Raw genomic sequence first — 19,465 nt, forward strand, 5'->3', positions numbered from 1 at the left:
ACCATTCATCCTGCATCATATTACATAGAGTTTTGCATGAGTGAAGCAGGTGAGGGATGACTTCAGATTCTTAGTCTTTCAAGCTGTCTTTCTTTACCCCATACATCCCACGCACCTTTGTATTAATTCTGCCTTCATTTTCTCTCACTATGCTGGGAATCCTAAGAAAAGGAGAGAGAATCCTCACAATGGAGTTGGGAGAAGGTTGGTTGAACTCTTATAACTTGAAGGGAAGACCTCTTCCCTCCCAAATTGTTTACCTGAAATTACTATTTTCTGGCAATTGGCAAGAATTCAAAGTCTTCTTTTCATTTCCTGTCTTGCGAGAGGTGGACAGTGAACTTCAAGGCTGTCAGGTACTTTGTACACCATCCAGTCCAACCAACCCTTGGTCTAATAAAGGTGAAAGCCTGGGGAAATGAAGTCACATGGTCAGGATGGGGCTGCTTAGTGATGGGTCCATGGTTTGGTCTCAGATTTTCTGACATGTAGTCCAGAGTTCTTTCCATACATTTTGGTTCTCCTGCTACACAGTCTCCACATCAGGAATGGCTCGTAAGCTCCTTTACTTCTGGTTTCCACAGCCTGGGGAAAAAGACTTGCCTTTAGATCGCAATGGCATGGTAATACCCAGTGAAACGGACTACCTGGAAACGTGGGAGGTAAGCTAAGCGGCACCATCTGCCAGCTTCTTGCATTCCAGTCAGTGAATGTCAGATCTTGAGCTTTTTGTGTTCAAACACACCAGGTTTGTTTATCTGAGACACGGTTTGTAGTATGAATTAGGAATGAAGTGGTTGAAGAACTCAGAGACCTCAAATGACTTTCTTGTTACCTTAGTTTAGTTTGGTTCATCTTTCTGAAACATTTGTTTTAGGGATAACTAATCTAGGCCTCCCCTTTTTTTCCCCTCAAATGTTTATTTTTTGATTAAAAAAATCACATATTACAGAAAATACAGAAGAGCATAAAAAAGGAAATAAAAACAATCCACTTTCCCATCCCCGTGGTAAACACTATTAACATTTTTTAGTTCTGTTTGCTTCCTTTTTAAGCATTTTAGAAGGATAGCTTGGGCAGCATGGCAATGTTTGTGTTGGGAAGTGGTAAAAACATGGCGGTAGAGGTACCAGGTTACAAGCCTCTTGCCAGAGTACAGATGGAAGTTGATAAAGGCTTGAAGTAAGATAGTGACCGTGGGAATGAAGAGGAGGTGATGGATTTGAAAGACTCCTGGTTGTAGCGTTGATAGATTGATATGGAGTGAGGGGCAGGAAGATTCCCTGGTGACTGAGTCTTCTAGCACAGGTGACTTGGTGCCTGCAATCTTGCTAACCAACATGGGGAATAAAGAAGGGCCAAATATGAGGCGTAGGAGGAAAGTGAGTTCAAATTTGAGCTTGCTGAGTTTAGGTCCTAGCTTGAATTGAGGAGAAGAGATTCTGGAGCCATTAGTGGAACTGATAGGTAAAGCCATGAGAGTACCTAAGATTATCCAGGGAGAGTGAGACTAGAGAGGGAAACATCAGACAGGGCTGGAATACCTGAGCTAGGCATTATCAACTTCTCCCAGTTAAAAACAATTTTTTATTTTAAACATACAAATCAGTGAAACAATGGAGATTAGCCAAGGTGTCTGAGTCCGAGATGTTAGGCTTGGTGCCAGGTTGTTTTTGGGGTTAAACTCTAGGTTATTTATGTAGCATAAGTGAGGCTGATTGTTGCAGAATTGAGGCAATAAGTGGTGCACATTGACTCACTTGTCACTGACCCCATGGCCACCCAGGACTTCCTGCTGACTACTTACACTGACACAAAGGCCATACTCTTTGTGAAGCTGAGGGGCAGTCTGGCTGGCTGATCATTGAGCAGCACAAAGCTTTGAGTTGCTCTGCCCTCAAGTTCCTTACCCTGTTAAATGGTAAGGGCAGAACAGGAGAATGAAGATACATCCCTGTGCTTAAGAAGATTCTAATCTAAGTGGAAAGAAAGGTGAACGAATAAAATCAGGAAAGGGCATACTTGCCAAGCATCACATCAATAGATTCTCGGATAATAGGAATAAAATAGTAGTAGCTAAAATGTGTTGAGTGTTTGCTAAATTCTGGCCCTTTGCTAAATGCTTTACATGCATTATTTCATTGAATCCTTAAAAACAACTCTGTGATGTAGACGATCTTGACCCTGTTTTGCAGATGAGGGAATTGAGGCTTAGTGGTGTCATATAACTTGCCCAAGTTCTCTCAGCTATTAAGTGATGGAATCGGGAATAGACCTTGAGTGCAGAAATGCTTTTGAAGCATCAAGTAAAACATTTAAAAAATATTTAGTGGAGCAAATATTTTTAAAATACTGTGGAAAGGAGGTAAGGGATATGGATATTATCAGTGCAGTGGGCAGAGGCTGCATACCAAAAATAATTCTTTGTTCTCCTTTAGGCTATGGAGGACCTGGTGATTGCAGGGCTGGTGAAATACATCGGGGTGTCAAACTTTAACCACGAACAGCTTGAAAGACTTTTAGATAAGCCCGATTTGAGAATCAAGCCAATAACTAACCAGGTGAGCTTATACACAGTGTAAAATGGTTTAATGGATGTAGTTGGCCTTTCAGCCACTGTGGCCTACGCGGGGCTGTATTAGAAGTGCATGAAATACTCATTTTTCTTAGGGCTGTCAAAATTTTAACTTATGGTATCAATCTGGCAAGTAAAGGGGTAGATAGGCAAGTGAGCTTTTTTTTTTTAATACGTGTCTGGTAAGGGTGTTGATATTGTAAGGTGAGGCTTGAGCTAAAACTTGGTTGTCCAGTTGCAGTTATGGCGTGTGTCACCACGTGTGTTCAGAATTGATGAAAGGTCCCGGCAGACCCCTCATTAATTATGGCGTGTCCTGTGAAAGCATCAGGGATGTTCCCTCTCTCTGCTCTCCAGCCCATGCAGATTGGCAGCATTAAAGGGATGGAAAATTGAATGACTTTCAGACCAGGTTCACAGACTCTGGCTGAACCAGTATAATGCAGAGATATGACTTCTGGGGAAAGACCTATTGCATCTCTAGATTGACTGACTGACTTTATATGTTGCAAGAACATTTTTGTAGTGCTTTATTTTACTAAGGATCCCTGCTGGTGCAGTACTAAAAGTGCTCTGCTGCTAACCGAAAGGTCGATAGTTTGAACCCTCCAGCCGATCTGTGGGAGTCTGCTTCTTTAAAGATTTACAGCCTTGGAAATCCTATGGGGCAGTTCTACTCTGTCCTACAGGGTCACTGTGAGTTGGAATTGACTTGATGGCAATGGGCTTTTTGTGTTTGGTTTTATTTTACTTAAAATTTTTATTAAGGTATAAAGTGTACATATGAGAATAGAACTTGATGAATTCTCATAAACTGTGACCAGCATCCAGATTAAGAAACAGAACATGACCAATACCCCAGAAGCACCCCCTTACCATGCTCTTTGCTAGTCATCCCTTCTCCCGCCCCTGCAAAGGGTAACCACTGTTCTGATTTCTAGCAGCATAGATTAGTTTTTGAACTTTATATAGATTAAACAATACATTATTTACTCTTCTGTGTCTGGCTTCCTTCACTCAACATTCTGTTTGTTAAATTCATTTATATTCGTGTATGATTGTGGATCATATATTCTTTGTTCTGTGTAGTATTCCATTGTGTGAATATTCCACAGTTTAGTTATCTGTTCTACTGTTGATGGGGATTTGCGTAGTTTCCAGTCTGGGGCTATTAAAATAGAGCATCATTTTCTTTCGTTTTTAGTAAGTAAACTTGTTTTTATTGAGGTATAACAGACACACAGAAAAGTGGATAAATCATAAAGTGCAGAGCCTGGTGAATTTTCACAAGTAACATATTCAAGTATTCAGCACCAGAGCAAGAAACAGAATATTCTCAGCCTTCAAGAAACACCTCTCATGCCCCAGTCTAGTCACTATCCACAGAGTAACTACTATCCTGGCTTCTAACATAGTTTAGTTTTGCCTGTTTCTAACCTGTGAAAGCCAGAATCTATGTAAGGTGGAAACCTGTCAGAAAATGAAAACTCAAATATTTTCCACTGAATAGAGAGTAGTAGAAAAGTGGTGGCTGTACCCTGTCAAAAGTTGGAAATTTGTGAGACCCGGAAAAACAAAGCAGTCCGAGTGAGTTCCGGGTTTCACAGGTTTCACTGGGTACACAGAATCTGTTTATATGCATAATAGATTCTGTTTTGTTTTGGCTTTTTATGTTGAGCAGCACTGTAAATAACTAGGAAAGATTGTTGGCTGGTCAGTGGGAATGAGGTGTGTTTGGAAGGTCTGTTTTCTAGCTAGGGTTGTGAATACCCGGGAGTGCAGAGTACTTGGAAGTGTTTTCAGAAAGCCAGGCAGGCTTCTCTTTTGGAGGCTTTCCTGACTGCTGAGTTTGCTGTACTGTGCTCTGCATGTTCCTGAGAGCCTGCCTCTGCTACCCCCAAAGGCACTGTCGATAGTTCTCGATAAACAAGTATTTATTTTAGGTTTACTTATAACCTGGAATTGTGCATGAGAATTCATGGAATGTGGAAAAGACAGGAATCCTGCTCTCAAGTGTCTTAAAATATTAGCGGGAGTCACCTAAAGCATGTATTGGTTACATGTAGTGACTCAGTTTCATCTGTTCATTCAGCAAATACTTGTTGCGCATCTTCTGTTTGTCTACATTGCCCTAGGTGTTGGGGATACACTGGTGAACAAAACAGACAAAAGTCCTTGCCTACATGGAGCTTACATTCTAGTGGTGACAGACAAACAATTAGCAAATCATTGAAGTATATAAGATGTCTGATAGTGACAAGTGCTGTAGAAGAAAATAAAGGAGAGAAGGGAGATGGGAACTATTGGAGGGTTGCAGTTTTTTTTTTTTTTTTTAAATTTTGGGTAAATATATACGTAACAAATCCTTTGCCTTTCAACAGTCTTCATATATGCAATTCAGTGACATTAGTTATGTTTATCATGTTGTTCGATCATTACCACTGTCCATTTCCAAATTTTCCCATCACCCTTAACAGAAGCTCAGTATCCCCTTAGCAGTGAGTCCTTCTTTTGCCCTTTCTCCCATGGAAGGTTGCAGCTTTCAAGTAAGGTGATCAAGGGAGGCCTCTCTGAGAAGGTGATATTTAAGCATTCAGATGACACAGATATTCCTTGAGCCCATAGGCTCATACACATACAGCTGGCTAGAGTCTTGGCGATCACTGAGTCTAACCTTTTCACTTTACAGATGCAGACCCTCAGGCCTAGAGAGAGGTCATGTAGCTAGTCAGTAACAGAACCAAGATATTAATGTTGGTCTCTCTACTTTTTTAGAGTTCTTCCAGTACACTATTAGTCTGAATATCTTCTGAAACTTTCATTCTGTTTTGTAGATTGAATGCCACCCATATCTTACTCAGAGGAATCTGATTCGTTTTTGTCAATCCAGAGATGTCTCCGTGACTGCTTACCGTCCTCTTGGTGGTTCGTGGTAAGATGTGTCAGTGGTTGTGTTAGTCAAGGTCCTAGCAGGAAGTAGATGCCACGCTCTAATTTGGATAGAGGAGGGTTTAATGGAGATGTGGGCAGGGTGTAGAGAAACCACGAGGGATTTTGCAGGTGGAATGGCTAATGCCTCCAGACCCTATGGGCTAAAGGGAGGGAGCTGTTACTGGAAGCCAGAAGGAGAGAGTCACTTTGAAGGGGGCTGCTTAAGAGGAACAGTAACCTTTTAAGTGACAGAGCTAGCTTGAAGTGACTTCTTTTGCTGATTTCTTGGTTAGTACATCTGGTCATCTGGTCTGCTATTAAATGTCTCTATGGTGGCACAGTGGTTAAGAGCTCGGCTGCTAACCAAAAAGTTGGCAGTTGGAATCCACTAGCCATTCCTTGGAAGTCCTATGGAACAGTTCTACTGTGTCCTCTTGGGTCTCTATGAGTTGGAATTGACTCTATGGCAATGGGTTTGGTTTGATTTTTTTTATGAAGATATTTTACAGACATCTCAATCTTTATATAACTCAAATTCTTCATGTCATTTTTCTCCAGAACCTGAAATTTGTACAGTGTTCCATATATCAATTAATGAGACACCTAGCCACATTTACTTAGCCACCTAAGCCAGAAACTTGGAAATCATCCCTTTCCCATATCCCTCAATTGCCAAGTTCTGTTATATTATTCTGGCAGAAGAATTTTGTTTCTTGATCTCTAGTCTCACTGTCAAGGAGCCCTGGTGGTGCAGTGGTTAAGTGCTCGACTGCTAACCAAAAGGTCAGCAGTTTGAATCCACCAGCTGCTTCTTGGAAACCCTATGCGGTAGTTCTACTCTGTCCTATAGGGTTGCTATGAGTCAGAATTGACAGCAGTGGGTTTTTTGTTTTGTTTTTTAATACCTTACTTGGTTCAAAACTTCCTGCTTAATAAATTCCCACAACTTTCTTGAATTTGTAAAGACAGAACTTCTCACCTTCCCTTAGATTTCTCCTCCCTCTGACGTTTTTGTTCTCATGTGCCACTCCCTGATTTACACCCATGCTGTTCAGATTACATGCTAAGAAAAAAAATCAACACGCTCGTTTACGCACAGTTAGAAATGTAGATACCTTATAAACAGAGCTAGAAGAAAGAGAGAACAAATGAGGCTCTGAAGTAACACATTTGCAAGTAATAGCAAGTGTCCCACAAAGAGAACCCAGCATTCCTACCCACTGGTGAGTTATATGGAGCCCTAGTGGCGCAGTGGTTAAGAGCTACGGCTGCTAACCAAAAGGCCGGCAGTTTGAGTCCACTAGCCGCTCCTTGGAAACGCTATGGGGCAGTTCTACTCTGTTCTGTAGGGTCACTATGAGTTGGAATCAACTCGATGGCAGCAGCAATGGTTTTTAGTCTCACCATCACTGCTCTAGGTAAGAATTCCCTTATGCAACCTAATACCTCCTTCCCTCCCTCCCAGATTTGCACCACTTCAATCTGTTGCCCACACGGTAGCTGAAAAGAGCTGTCTCAATATGATCATGTCACCTTCCTGCCTGCTTAAAAATTCTTCAGTTGTTGGTATGACCTAAGAGGCTCATCTGATCTGGCCTCTGCCTGCCTCTGGCCTCATTTCTTCCCCTTCCGCACAAACATTCTATGCATCAACCATATGAAACTATTTGTGGTACCTGGAAAAGGACATGTTCTTTCTGGTGTCTGTGCCTTTGCATATACCGTTCTCTTTACTTGGAAATCTTACCTCTTTTTTTTTAAATTTGGCTAATGCCGCCTTCTGACTTAAGATCCAGTTCAGCATCACCTTCTCCAGGAGCCCTTCCTGACTCCCCTTGTTCATGTTTTGATCATAGGCCCTAGTCACACTGTCTTGCCATTGTTTCTTCTCAGTCTCTTCCACTAGACAGAGCTACTTAGACCAGATTCTGTGTCTTATTCATTACTGTATTCCCAGCCCCTAACTCAGTGCCTGGGATACACTGGGTGCCTGACAAATGCTGAAATTATTTAAATTTTTATTGCCTGTGTACCTTCCACGTGAAATGGAGCATGTGTGTTTGAACTTGGTAGCAACTAGGGAGCTCCTAGAAGACTGGGTCATATTCCACAGTTAACTCTGGGGTAGAAGAACGCCAAGGATAGAGTGAGTGGTGGGAGCCACCAACGGGAAGGGACACTCCCTGAAACCCTGGGCCTGATGGCAGGGAATAAACGAGCTCTGTTTAGTTCCTTCAGTAGACTTTGAGAACCATACCTAGCTCAGTGCTTGAAACTTAGTAAAAACCCAAAACACTTCTTGCTGCCAAGTCAGTTCTGACTCATAGCAGCCCTACAGGACAGGGGAGAACTTGCTCCATAGAGCATCCAAAGAGCGGCAGGTGGATTCGAACTGCTGACCTTTTGGTTAGCAGCCAAGCTCTTAACCACTACACCACAGGGGCTCCATGAAACTTAGTAACTGCTTAATATATGTTGGTTGGAAAAAATGGCTTTTTTGCCTGTAGAGATGTTAAGGGATGTAGACTCTGTCATAGTCTTCAAAATCTCTTGCAGTAGTTGTCCCACCGGTTTACAATACCAACTCTTTCATCGCTTCTGATGTGAGCTTTTCTGAGATTATTATCGTTGGCAATAAACATTTATTAATTGTGCTGTAGGTACTATGCAAGGAGCCCTGGTGGTGCAATGGTTAAGAGCTCAGCTGCTAACTGAAAGGTTGGAGGTTTGAACCCACCCGATGGCTCTGTGGGAGAAAAGACCTGGTGATCTGCTTCTGTAAGAGTGCAGCCTAGGAAACCCTATGGGGCAGTTCTACTCTGTCACATGGGGTTGCTATGAGTCAGAATCAACCCGATGGCATGTAACAATAACAACAGGCACTGTGCTAGGTCTAAAGTAGAAAGCTGTGAGGTCAGAGAGCCCTTAAATGTCAGCGTTTGTGGTTATTCTGGATTCCAGCAGAGGGGCACGCCAAAGCACTGAGAACCAACTGCCTGATATGCTCCGATGTTGTTACCTGGCTCTTGAGAAAAAGCACAAAACATCCATGAAAAATGATGACATGTAGCTGCATCCATCAAAATGTTAACAGTGCTTATTTCTAGATGGTGGGATTTAGGACGATATACTTTTCTGTATTGTTTAAGTTTCCTAGAGTAAGCACGTATCATGATCAGAAAAGCTATTTTGTGTACTTCGGAGAAAGAATTTTTTTTTTTAAAAGAAAGAAGTGTACATGTTTAATCTTTTAGCTCACTAACCTGGCCTGTCTCTTTCTAGCGAGGGGGTCGACTTGATGGATGATCCTGTGATTAAGACGATTGCACAGAAGCACAACAAGTCTCCAGCTCAGGTGTGTGGATGGAGGGCTGTCTCTTGGCTGGCAGTGGACTTTCCACATCCTCTTGGAGTCCTTCGGTCTTTGAGGAGGAAGAGGGGTTAGCATATTCCCATAGTCAGGCTACTTACTCTTACCTTTCAAGACCCAGAGGGCGACTTTCTACTTGTAGAGTCCCCAGGCAGTCTCTGTCCCCACAATTGAATTGATAGCTAGTATAAAGTGGTACAAACCCTGGTGGCGTAGTGGCTAAGGGCTATGGCTGCCAGCCAAAGTGTTGGCAGTTCAAATCCGTCAGGCGCTCCTTGGAAACTCTATGGGGAAGTTCTACTCTGTCCTATAGGGTCACTATGAGTCGGAATCGACTCGATGGCACTGGGTTTGGTTTTGGTATAAAGTGGTACGAGGAGCCCTGGTGGTACAGTGGTTAAGTGCTTGGCTGCTAACCGAAAGATCAGTGGTTTGAACCCACCAACCATTCTGTGGGAGAAAGATGTGGCAGTCTGCTTCCATAAAGATTTACAGCCTTGGAAATCCTATAGGGCAGTTCTACTCTGTCCTGTAGGATCTCTGTAAGTTGGAATTGACTTGCTGGCAACAAGTTTTTTTTTTTTAATAAAGTGGAACAGAGAGGTAGTGTATTAAAATCTTTCTTGGTCTAAGTCAGATTTCTTTGGAGGGATTGGACACATGTTATTGGGGTCTCATTAAGGTGTAGGCAGGTCCTCGGACCTTCTTCTTGGGCCAGTGGCAGGCATTACAGACATACTTGTAGAACTGTTCAAAAAATGCTAATGTGATTTCTAAAGGACTTTGGTATGAAAGAGCTTGTAATAAAATTTCCTACTGTACCTGACTTGTGGACTTTTACTGCACAGTAAAACTCAGACTGTTAGGAAAATTACTTACTTAGATTTGATTCTATATGATTTCCCTTTGTGATATTAGACTTTTTTTTCTTCTGCAGATTTTGATCCGATTTCAGATCCAAAGGGGCGTGATAGTGATTCCGAAATCTGTCAATCCGAAGCGGATTCAAGAGAATATCCAGGAAGGTGTTTTTTTTTTCTTTTGTTTGGAAGGATTTAGGATCACGTATTAGTTTTTTTTTAGGGTGGGTTAACTACTATGACAGACAATCCCAGGATCCCTGTGGCTTAACGCAGTAGAGGTTTATTTCTCTAATAGTTCACCGTGGATGTTAGTAGTTAGCCTTTTATTCAGTGGGCTAAGGACCCAGGCTCCTTCCCTCTTAGGGCTCTGCTTTCCTCCATGGCCTTGGGGTTTTCTCTCTTCATCTGACAGATGGGGAAAGAGAAAAGAGATTTTTATGGATTATGTCAATTCCACTGTCATTGAATTGGCAGGATACAGACATAATGGCCACACCAACCTATAGAGAAGCCTGGGATGTTGTATGCTCAGAAAAAAGAGGAAGCAGGTTTGGTAGGCAGCTAGCCAGTGTCTGCCACAGGGAGGCATGCTAAATGGTCATTTGGGAGTGGTTGCCTTGGGTGTTGAAAAGGTTTTCCATCCTGAGTCTTGCCTAGTTTATTTTAAGAGGTAGGAACGAAGACCGACTGGATAGTTATCTTTATTTGCTAGAATGTGTACAAAACACTGAGAGGCAGTGATCCTTTTGAGGGCAATATTTTTTTTACCTCAGTCAAAAAACTTCAGAAGCTTGTGAAATTTGTTTTTGTAATCATGTGTGGCTCCTACTTGAGGACACAGTCTACAGGACAGTGGTTTAAATTGTGGACTTGGGATTCAACAAGCCCAACCTGTCACTTAACAGCTCTGTAAACCTTTCTGTTGTTGTTGTTAGGTGCTGTTGAGTCAGTTCTGACTCATAGTGACCCTATGTACAACAGAATGAAACACTGCCCAGTCTCGTGCCATCCTTACAATCATTGCTATGTTGGAGCCCATTGTCGCAGCCACTGTGTCAGTCCATCTCAATGAGGGTCTTCTCTTTTTCGCTGACCCTCTCCTTTAACAAGCGTGATATCCTTTTCCAGGGACTGGTTCCTACTGATAACATGTCCAAAGTACATGAGATGAAGTCTCACTATTCTTGCTAAGCTTAGTTTTTTTCATCAGTAAAGAAAAGTGTACCTATCTCATACGGTTGTTGTGAGGATTAAGTATAATAATGCATGTGAAGTGATTAGTCTAGTGCCTGGTGTATAGAAGGCCCTGATGATATGAGCTGCTAATCATCATTATCATCATCATTGTCATTGAAGTCATCCTTGGAAGTATTGCATGGGTGATAGGTATCCTTAGTAGCCCATACCCGTTAGTCATGTCACTATGGACGTGTGTGAGCTTGGGATTAGCTAGGCAATTGAAACTTTGGTAGACATAGTTCTCTGATACCCGGAAGTCTACTGCTATGTGGTTCTTTGAGCTTTCCAGTAGTTTTATGAGGGTACTACCATATCCCTAGGGCTTACTACAATAGCTAGCACAAAACAACTGCTCAGCAAGTACTTATTGATTGACCAATACCCTTAGGCTCATTGTGGATATCAGATTGGCTGAGGTGGGGCACAGCTTCATTATTGGCAAGTGTAGTATTTCCCATTTGTAGAATCAGGATATGTAAGATAAAGAGCCATTGGGAAAGGTGGCAGAATACCTCGTAGTGCTCATAGTACTATTTCTACTGGGCACCTGTCAGTGGGAAATATGTTCCCCTTCCCACCTCCCACCTGTATGCACTTTTCGTCATTCTTCATGGGGTGCCCTCATCTTTAAGTGGTGTAGACCAGCCGAAGGAGACCAGTCATCCAGTCCTTAAGCCTGGAAAGTGTCTGCGAGTTTGACTAAGCAGTAAACTCTGTTCTTTCAGATGACTTCTGAGGGGCCTCTTGGAATTATGCCTCAAATCTTGGGCTAGCTGTTAGAATTTGACACATGGTGGCTGATTGGCTTCTGCCCCACATAGGGGCCTGGCTAAGGGTGCCCAACTAAGGTGTCTTCTATCTCCTGCAGTACAGCCAGGATTCCTGGTTATACCTCCTGGAAGGGCATATGTTAAAGAAGACCCTGTAGCCCCTCCAGTTTGAGATACCTTACCTCATGAATATTCACAAAGGTTCATAACTGTCTGAGGGAGCTCAGAAATTTGGCAGGATTGTGCTCAGGTTTAATTGAAAGTGAGAGCCAAGACAGCCTCTACATTCTGCCATTGTAGCTCCTAGTACTGTGGGGTCTACTGGCCTTGTGGCAGTAAATGCACCTCAGGGACCTTGGGCATGCAGCTTGAATGCCCTGTTGCTTTGCATTAGACCTGCTGCATACTGAGGGCAGATGCTGTTCCTGGACCAGTCAGGCAGGATCAGGCAGATGTGTGGGCCCCAAATGACCAAAAGCAGATGTGATCAGATGGGCTGAGGATGGAGACCAGAGGTGTTTCAAGAGGAGTAGGATGAAGCATCAATCATATCAAGAGGAGTACAAGAGCTGAGATAGACACTTATCCAGCCTAAGAGCTGGGTAAATAGGATCAAATAGGGAAATAGCAGAGGTGTTGAGTAAGGCAAGAGTACTGGGGCTTGTCCTTACAGAGTGCTGGCCTTCAATGGAGAGGCTGGTTGGCTGAGTCTGATACCTTTTCTCTTACCCCAGATACCCACTCAGTAATGCTGGACCAAGACTGCTCCAGCCCTTAATTTGTTGAGACTGTTCTAAAACTGCTCTTTAATCCTTAATCTAAACTCTGCTCCTTCCTTCCTACACTTCCCCCCAGTGAGAATTCCTGTTTACAAGGTACAGTAAAACGTGTGAATGCTGGAACTATGTAAAGCGGAAACCTGTCAGAGAAGGAAAACTCAAATATTTTCCACTAAAATGAATGATAGAAAAGTGGTAAGACTGCACCCTGTCAAAGGTGGAAAACTTGTGAGACCTGGAAGAACAAGGAAGTCCCATCGAGCTCTGGCTCTCACAGGTTTCACTCTGTATTAGTTTCCTAAGGCTGCCGTAACAAAATACAACAAGCTGAGAGCCTTAAAAGAGCAGAAATGGATTGTCTCACAGTTCTGGAGACCAGAAGTCTGAAGTCAGGGTGTCAGCAGGGCCACGCTCTCTCTGAAGGCTCTAGGGGAGGAGTCTTCCTTGTGTTTTCCAGGCTTCTTTCGGCCTCCAGCAATCCTTGGTGTTTCTTGACTTGTAGCTGCATCACTGTAGTCTCTGCCTCCGTTGTCACATGACCTTCTTCCCTGTGTCTCTGTGTGTTCTCTCCTCTTTTTATAAGGACGCTAAACCCAGTGCCATCGAGTCGATTCCAACTCATAGCAACCCTATAGGACAGGGTAGAAGTAGTCATTGGATTTAAGGCCCATCCTCATCCACTATGACCTCATCTTAATTAATCACATCTACAAAGACTATTTCCAAATAAGGTCACATTCTGAGATTCTAGGTGGACATGAATTTTTGGGGGACACTATTCAACCCACTGCACATGATGTGACTGATTTCTCTAGGATGGTGACTCTCCTGTGGGATAGAGGTGGGGCCTTGTGGACTGTCACCCTCCAAGGGGCATATTGGAATCACTGTACTACCTTCTTTGTCCTCTGGAATAATTCCTGCTCCAGGGTGGAGGGGTTGATACTCTCTTGTGAAAAATGTTGTGGGAGTGGATCATATTCCTCAAAAAAAAGGGGGAGGGCTGGTGTTTAGAGTACGATTTTAGAAGTAACAGAAAGTGATTGTTCATACATATATACTGTGACATAGATACTGTTAGAGTTTACAGTCCCAGGGGCCAGGTGACTCCCTACTTGGTAGGGGTGTGTGAAAGAAAAAATTTTTTTTGAGCAGTGGGAAAAGTTCTTTGGTGTACTCTTTAACTATACGACAGAGTAGAACTGCCTCACAGGGTTTCCAAGGTGCAGCTGGTGGATTTGAACTGCCGACCTTTTGGTTAGCAGCCGATGTCTTAACCACTCTGCCATGAGGGCTCCACTTTTTAACTATTCCCATATATTCCTTATTCCTATAAGATGATTGCAGTATTGTATACCATGTTTCCAAAGTTTCATAACCTTAGCCTAGGCCAAGCCAACACCTTCCCACGCGTCTGTCAGTTTGTGTGTTGCTGATGCTGGAAGCTGTGCCACACTGGTGTTCAAATATTAGCAGGGTCACCCATGGCAGACAGGTTTCAGCTGAGCTTCCAGACTAAGACAGACCAGGAAGAAGGATCCAGCAGTCTACTTCTGAAAAGAATTAGGCAGTGAAAATCTTATGAATAACAGTAGAACACAGATATAGTACCGGAAGATGAGCCCTTGAGGTTGGAAGGCACTCGAAATGCGACTGGGAAAGAGTTGCTTCCTCAAAGTAAAGTTGACGGTAATGATGTGGATGGAGTCAAGCTTTCGGGATCTCCATTTGATGATGTGGCACTATTCAAAATGAGAAGAAACAGCTGCAAACGTGGAATGTACAAAGTATGAATCTAGGAAAGTTGGAAATCATCAAAAATGAAATGGAATGAATAAACATCAATGTCGTAGGCATTAGTGAGCCAAAATGGAATGGTATTGGTCTTTTTGAATCGGACAGTCATGTGGTCTACTATGCTGGGAATGACAAATTGAAGAGAAATGGAATTGCATTCATCATCAAAAAGAACATTTCAAGATTTCTGCTGGAGTACAGTGCTGTCAGTGATAGGATAATATCCATACGCCTACAAGGAAGAACAGTTAATACGACTATTATTCAAATTTATGCACCAACCACTAAGGCCAAAGATGAAGAAATTACAGATTTTTACCAACTTGTGCAGTCTGAAATTGATCGAACATGCACTCAGGATGCACTGATAATTACTGGTGATTGGAATACGAAAGTTGGAAACGAAGAAGGATCGGTAGTTGGAAAATATGGCCTTGGTGATAGAAACGATGCCAGAGATCACATGATTGAATTTTGCAAGACCAATGACTTCACTGCAGATACCTTTTTTCACCAACATAAACAGCGACTACACATGGACCTCACCAGATGGAATATGCAGGAATCAAATCGATTACATCTGTGGAAAGAGATGATGGAAAAGCTCAATATCATCAGTCAGAACAAGGCTGAGCAACTGCGGGTCAGACCATCAATTACTCATATGCAAGTTCAAGTTGAAACGGAAGAAAATTAGAACAAGTTGACGAGAGCCAAAGTACGACCTTGAGTATATCCCACCTGAATTTAGAGACCATCTCAAGAATAGATTTGACACGTTGAAAACTAATGACCAAAGACCAGACGAGTTGTGGAATGACATCAAGGACATCATCCATGAAGAAAGCAAGAGGTCATTAAAAAGACAGGAAAGAAAGAAAAGACCCAAATGGATGTCAGAAGAGACTCTGAAACTTGCCCTTGAATGTCAAGTAGCTAAAGCAAAAGGAAAAAATGATGAAGAGCTGAACAGAAGATTTCAAAGGGTGGCTTGAGAAGACAAAATAAAATATTATGATGATATATGCAAAGACCTGGAGATAGAAAACTAAAAGGGAAGAACATGCTCAGCATTTCTCAAGCTGAAAAAACTGAAGAAAAAAACTCAAGCCTCGAGTTGCAATACTGAAGGATTCTACAGGAAAAATATTAAATAACGTAAGAAGCATCAAAAGAAGATGGAAGGAACACACAGAGTCACTATACCAAAAAGAATTGGTTGACGTTCAACCATTTCAGGAGGTAACATATGATCAGGAATCGATGGTACTGAAGGAAGAAATCCAAGCTGCACTGAAAAACAAGGCTCCAGCAATTGACAGAATATCAACTGAGATGTTTCAACAAACAGATGCAGTGCTTGAAGTCCCCACTCGTCTCTGCCAAGAAACTTGAAAGACAGTTACTTGGCCAACTGACTGGAAGAGATCCATATTTATGCCTATTTCCTAGAAAGGTGATCCAACTGAATGCAGAAATTATTGAACAATACCAATATCACATGCAAGCAAAATTTTGCTGAAGATCATTCAAAAGTGGCTACAGCCGTGTATCGACAGGGACCTGCCAGAAATTCAGGCCGGTTTCAGAGGAGGATGTGGAGCCAGGGATATCATTACTGATGTCAGGTGGATTCTGGCTGAAAGCAGAGAATACCAGAAGGATGTATACCTGTGTTTTATTGACTATGCAAAGGCATTTGACTGTATACATCACAACAAATTATGGATAACATTGGGGAGAATGGAAATTCCGAAACACTTGTGCTTATGAGGACTCTTTACATGAATCAAGAGGCAGTTGTTTGAACAGAACAAGGGGATACTGCATGATTTAAAGTCAGGAAAGGTGTGAGTCAGGGTTGTATTCTTTCACCATACCTATTCAATCTGTATGCTGAGCAAATAAATCCAAGAAGCTGGACTATATGGAGAGGAACAGGGCATCAGGATTAGAAGAAGACATATTAACAACCGGAGTTATGCAGAAGACACAGTCTTGCTTGCTGAAAGTGAAGAGGACTTGAAGCACTTACTGATGAAGATCAAAGCCCACAGCCTTCAGTATGGATTACACCTCAACATCAAAAAAACAAAAATTCTCACAAATGGACCAATAAGCAACATCATGATAAATGAAGACAAGATTGAGGTTGTCAAGGATTTCATTTTACTTGGATCCACAATCAACACCCATAGAAGCAGCAGTCAAGAAATCAAAAGATGCATTGCATTGGGCAAATGTGCTACAAAAGACCTATTTAAAGTGTTGAAAAGCAAAGATGTCACATTGAAGACTAAGGTGCGCCTGACCCAAGCCATGGTGTTTTCAGTTGCCTCGCATGTGAAAGCTGGTCAATGAATAAGGAAGACCAAAGAAGAACTGATGCCTTTGAGTTGTATTGGCAAAGACTATTGAATATACTGTGGACTGCCAAAAGAACGAACAAATCTGTTTTGGAAGAAGTACAACCAGAATGCTCTTTAGAAGCAAGGATGGCAGGACTGCGGTTTACATTCTTTGGAGATGTTGTCAGGAGGGATCAGTCCGTGGAGAAGGACATTGTTGTTGTTGTTAGGTGCCGCCGAGTTGGTTCCAGCTTATAGCGACCCTTTTCTGAAACAGGCCTGAATTTCTGACAGTTCCCTGTTGATATACTGCTGCAGCTGTTTTTGAATGATCTTCAGCAAAATTTTGCTTGCATGTGATATTAATGATATTGTTCTATAATTTCCACATTCAGTTGGATCACCTTTCTTGGGAATAGGCATAAATATGGATCTTTTCCAGTCAGTTGACCAGGAAGCTGTCTTCTATATTTCTTGGCATAAACGAGTGAACACCTCCAGCGCTGCATCTCTTTGTTGAAACATCTCAATTGATATTCCATCAATTCCTGGAGGCTTGTTTTTCACCAGTGCCTTCAGAGCAGCTTGGACTTCTTCCTTCAGTACTGGTTCCTGATCATATGCTACCTCTTGAAATGGCTGAATATCGACTAATTCTTTTTGGTATAATGACTCTGTGTATTCCTTCCATCTTCTTTTGATGCTTCCTGCGTTGTTTAATATTTTCCTGTAGAATCCTTCAGTATTGCAACTTGAGGCTTGATTTTTTTCTTCAGTTCTTTCAGCTTAAGAAACACCTGGCGTGTTCTTCCCTTTTGGTTTTCCATCTCCAGCTTTTTGCACATGTCATTGTAATACTTTGTCTTTTCGAGCTGCCCTTCGAAATCTTCTGTTCAGCTCTTTTACTTCATCAATTCTTCCTTTTGCTTTAGCTGCTCGACATTCGAGAGCAAGTTTCAGAGTTTCCTCTGACATCCATCTTGGTCTTTTCTTTCTTTCCTGTGTTTTCAATGACCTCTTGCTTTCTTCATGGATGATGTCCTTGATGTCATTCCACAACTTGTCTGGTCTTTGGTCACTGGTGTTCAATGTGTCAAGTCTATTCTTGAGATGGTCTGTAAATTCAGGTGGGATATACTCAAGGTCATATTTTGGCTCTTGTGGACTTGCTCTGATTTTCTTCAGTTTCAGCTTGAACTTGCATATGAGCAATTGATGGTCTGTCCCACAGTCAGCCCCTGGCCTTGTCCTGACTGATGATATTAAGCTTTTCCATCATCTCTTTCCACAGATGTAGTCAGTTTGCTTCCTGTGTGTTCCATCTGGTGAGGTCCATGTGTATAGTTGCCGTTTATGTTAGTGAAGGAAGGTATTTGCAATGAAGAAGTCATTGGTCTTGCAAAATTCTATCATCCTATCTCTGGCATTGTTTCTATCACCAAGGCCATATTTTCCAACTACCGATCCTTCTTCTTTGTTTCCAACTTCCGTATTCCAATCATCAGTAATTATCAGTGCATCTTGAATGCGTGTGTGATCAATTTCAGACTGCAGCAGCTGATAAAAATCTTCTATTTTTTCATCTTTGGCACTAGTGGTTGGTGCGTAAATTTGCATAATAGTCGTATTAACTGTTCTTCCTTGTAGTCATATGGATATTACCCTATCGGTGACAGCGTTGTACTTCAGGATAGATCTTGAAACGTTTTTTTGACGATGAATGCAACACCGTTCCTCTTCAAGTTGTCATTCCCAGCATAGTAGACTATATGATTGTCCGGTTCAAAGTGGCCAATACCATTCCATTTCAGCTCACTAATGCCTAGGATATTGATGTTTATGCATTCTGTTTCATTTTTGATGATTTCCAATTTTCCTAGATTCATACTTCTTACATTCCATGTTCTGATTATTAATGGATGTTTACAGCTGTTTCTTCTCATTTTGAATTGTGCCACATCAGCAAATGAAGCTTCCGAAAGCTTTACTCCATCCACGTAATTAAGGTCGACTCTACTTTGAGGAGGCAGCTCATTCCCAGTCATCTTTTGAGTGCCTTCCAATATGGGGGGCTCACCTTCCAGCACTATATTAGACAATATTCTGCTGCTATTCATAAGGCTTTCACTGGCTAATGCTTTTCAGAAGTAGACTGCCAGGTCCTTTTTGCTAGTCTGTCTTAGTCTGGAAGCTCAGCTGAAACCTGTCCTCCATGGGTGACCCTGCTGCTATCTGAATACTGGTGGCACAGCTTCCAGCATGACTGCAACACACAAGCCCCCACAGTACGACAAACTGACAGACACGTGGGGGGAGAAGGACATAATGCTTGGTAAAGTAGAGGGTCAGTGAAAAGGAGAAAGACCCTCAACGAGATGAATTTGTACAGTGGCTGCAACAATGGGCTCAAGCATAACAAAGATTGTGAGGATGGTGCAGGACCAGGCAGTGTTTCGTTCTGTTGTGCGTAATGTCACTATGAGTCGTAAGTGACACAGTGGCACCTAACAACAACAACAAGCCAACACCAGCAAATAATCAAAATCAAAGTGCATTTTGGGAACCTAGGTAGTTTCAGGTGTCTAAGGAGGTGTTTCTTTTACATTTTTGCACCCCATATAGAAATAGTACAGTGCTTTGCACATGACAGGTGCTCAAATAAATATTAGCTGAGCTGAATTTTCTATGAACATTTTATTTTGATTGCAGGTGTTTGATTTTGAATTAGCAGAACAAGAAGTAGATGAACTCCTCTGCCTAGACAGGGATTTCCGAATGGCCAGATTCCCCATG

At 42.2% G+C, this 19,465-nt stretch overlaps 1 protein-coding gene across 2 annotated transcripts in view; it reads left to right on the forward strand.

Annotated features, from left to right (window-relative positions):
* The window catches only part of AKR1E2 (aldo-keto reductase family 1 member E2), a 44,628-nt gene that overhangs the window by 16,609 nt on the left and 8,554 nt on the right, over window positions 1-19,465 (forward strand). The window contains exons 4-9 of one of the 2 annotated variants that reach the window (XM_064284816.1): window positions 585-662; window positions 2,439-2,561; window positions 5,410-5,507; window positions 8,789-8,861; window positions 9,814-9,894; window positions 19,379-19,464. In XM_064284816.1, coding sequence (XP_064140886.1) covers window positions 585-662; window positions 2,439-2,561; window positions 5,410-5,507; window positions 8,789-8,861; window positions 9,814-9,894; window positions 19,379-19,464 — 539 coding nt within the window. The remainder of the gene's footprint in view (window positions 1-584; window positions 663-2,438; window positions 2,562-5,409; window positions 5,508-8,788; window positions 8,862-9,813; window positions 9,895-19,378; window position 19,465) is intronic. The other variant, XM_064284817.1, reaches the window with a different exon arrangement.

The sequence above is a fragment of the Loxodonta africana genome, chromosome 4 (assembly GCF_030014295.1).
Source record: "Loxodonta africana isolate mLoxAfr1 chromosome 4, mLoxAfr1.hap2, whole genome shotgun sequence".
NCBI lineage: Eukaryota > Metazoa > Chordata > Mammalia > Proboscidea > Elephantidae > Loxodonta > Loxodonta africana.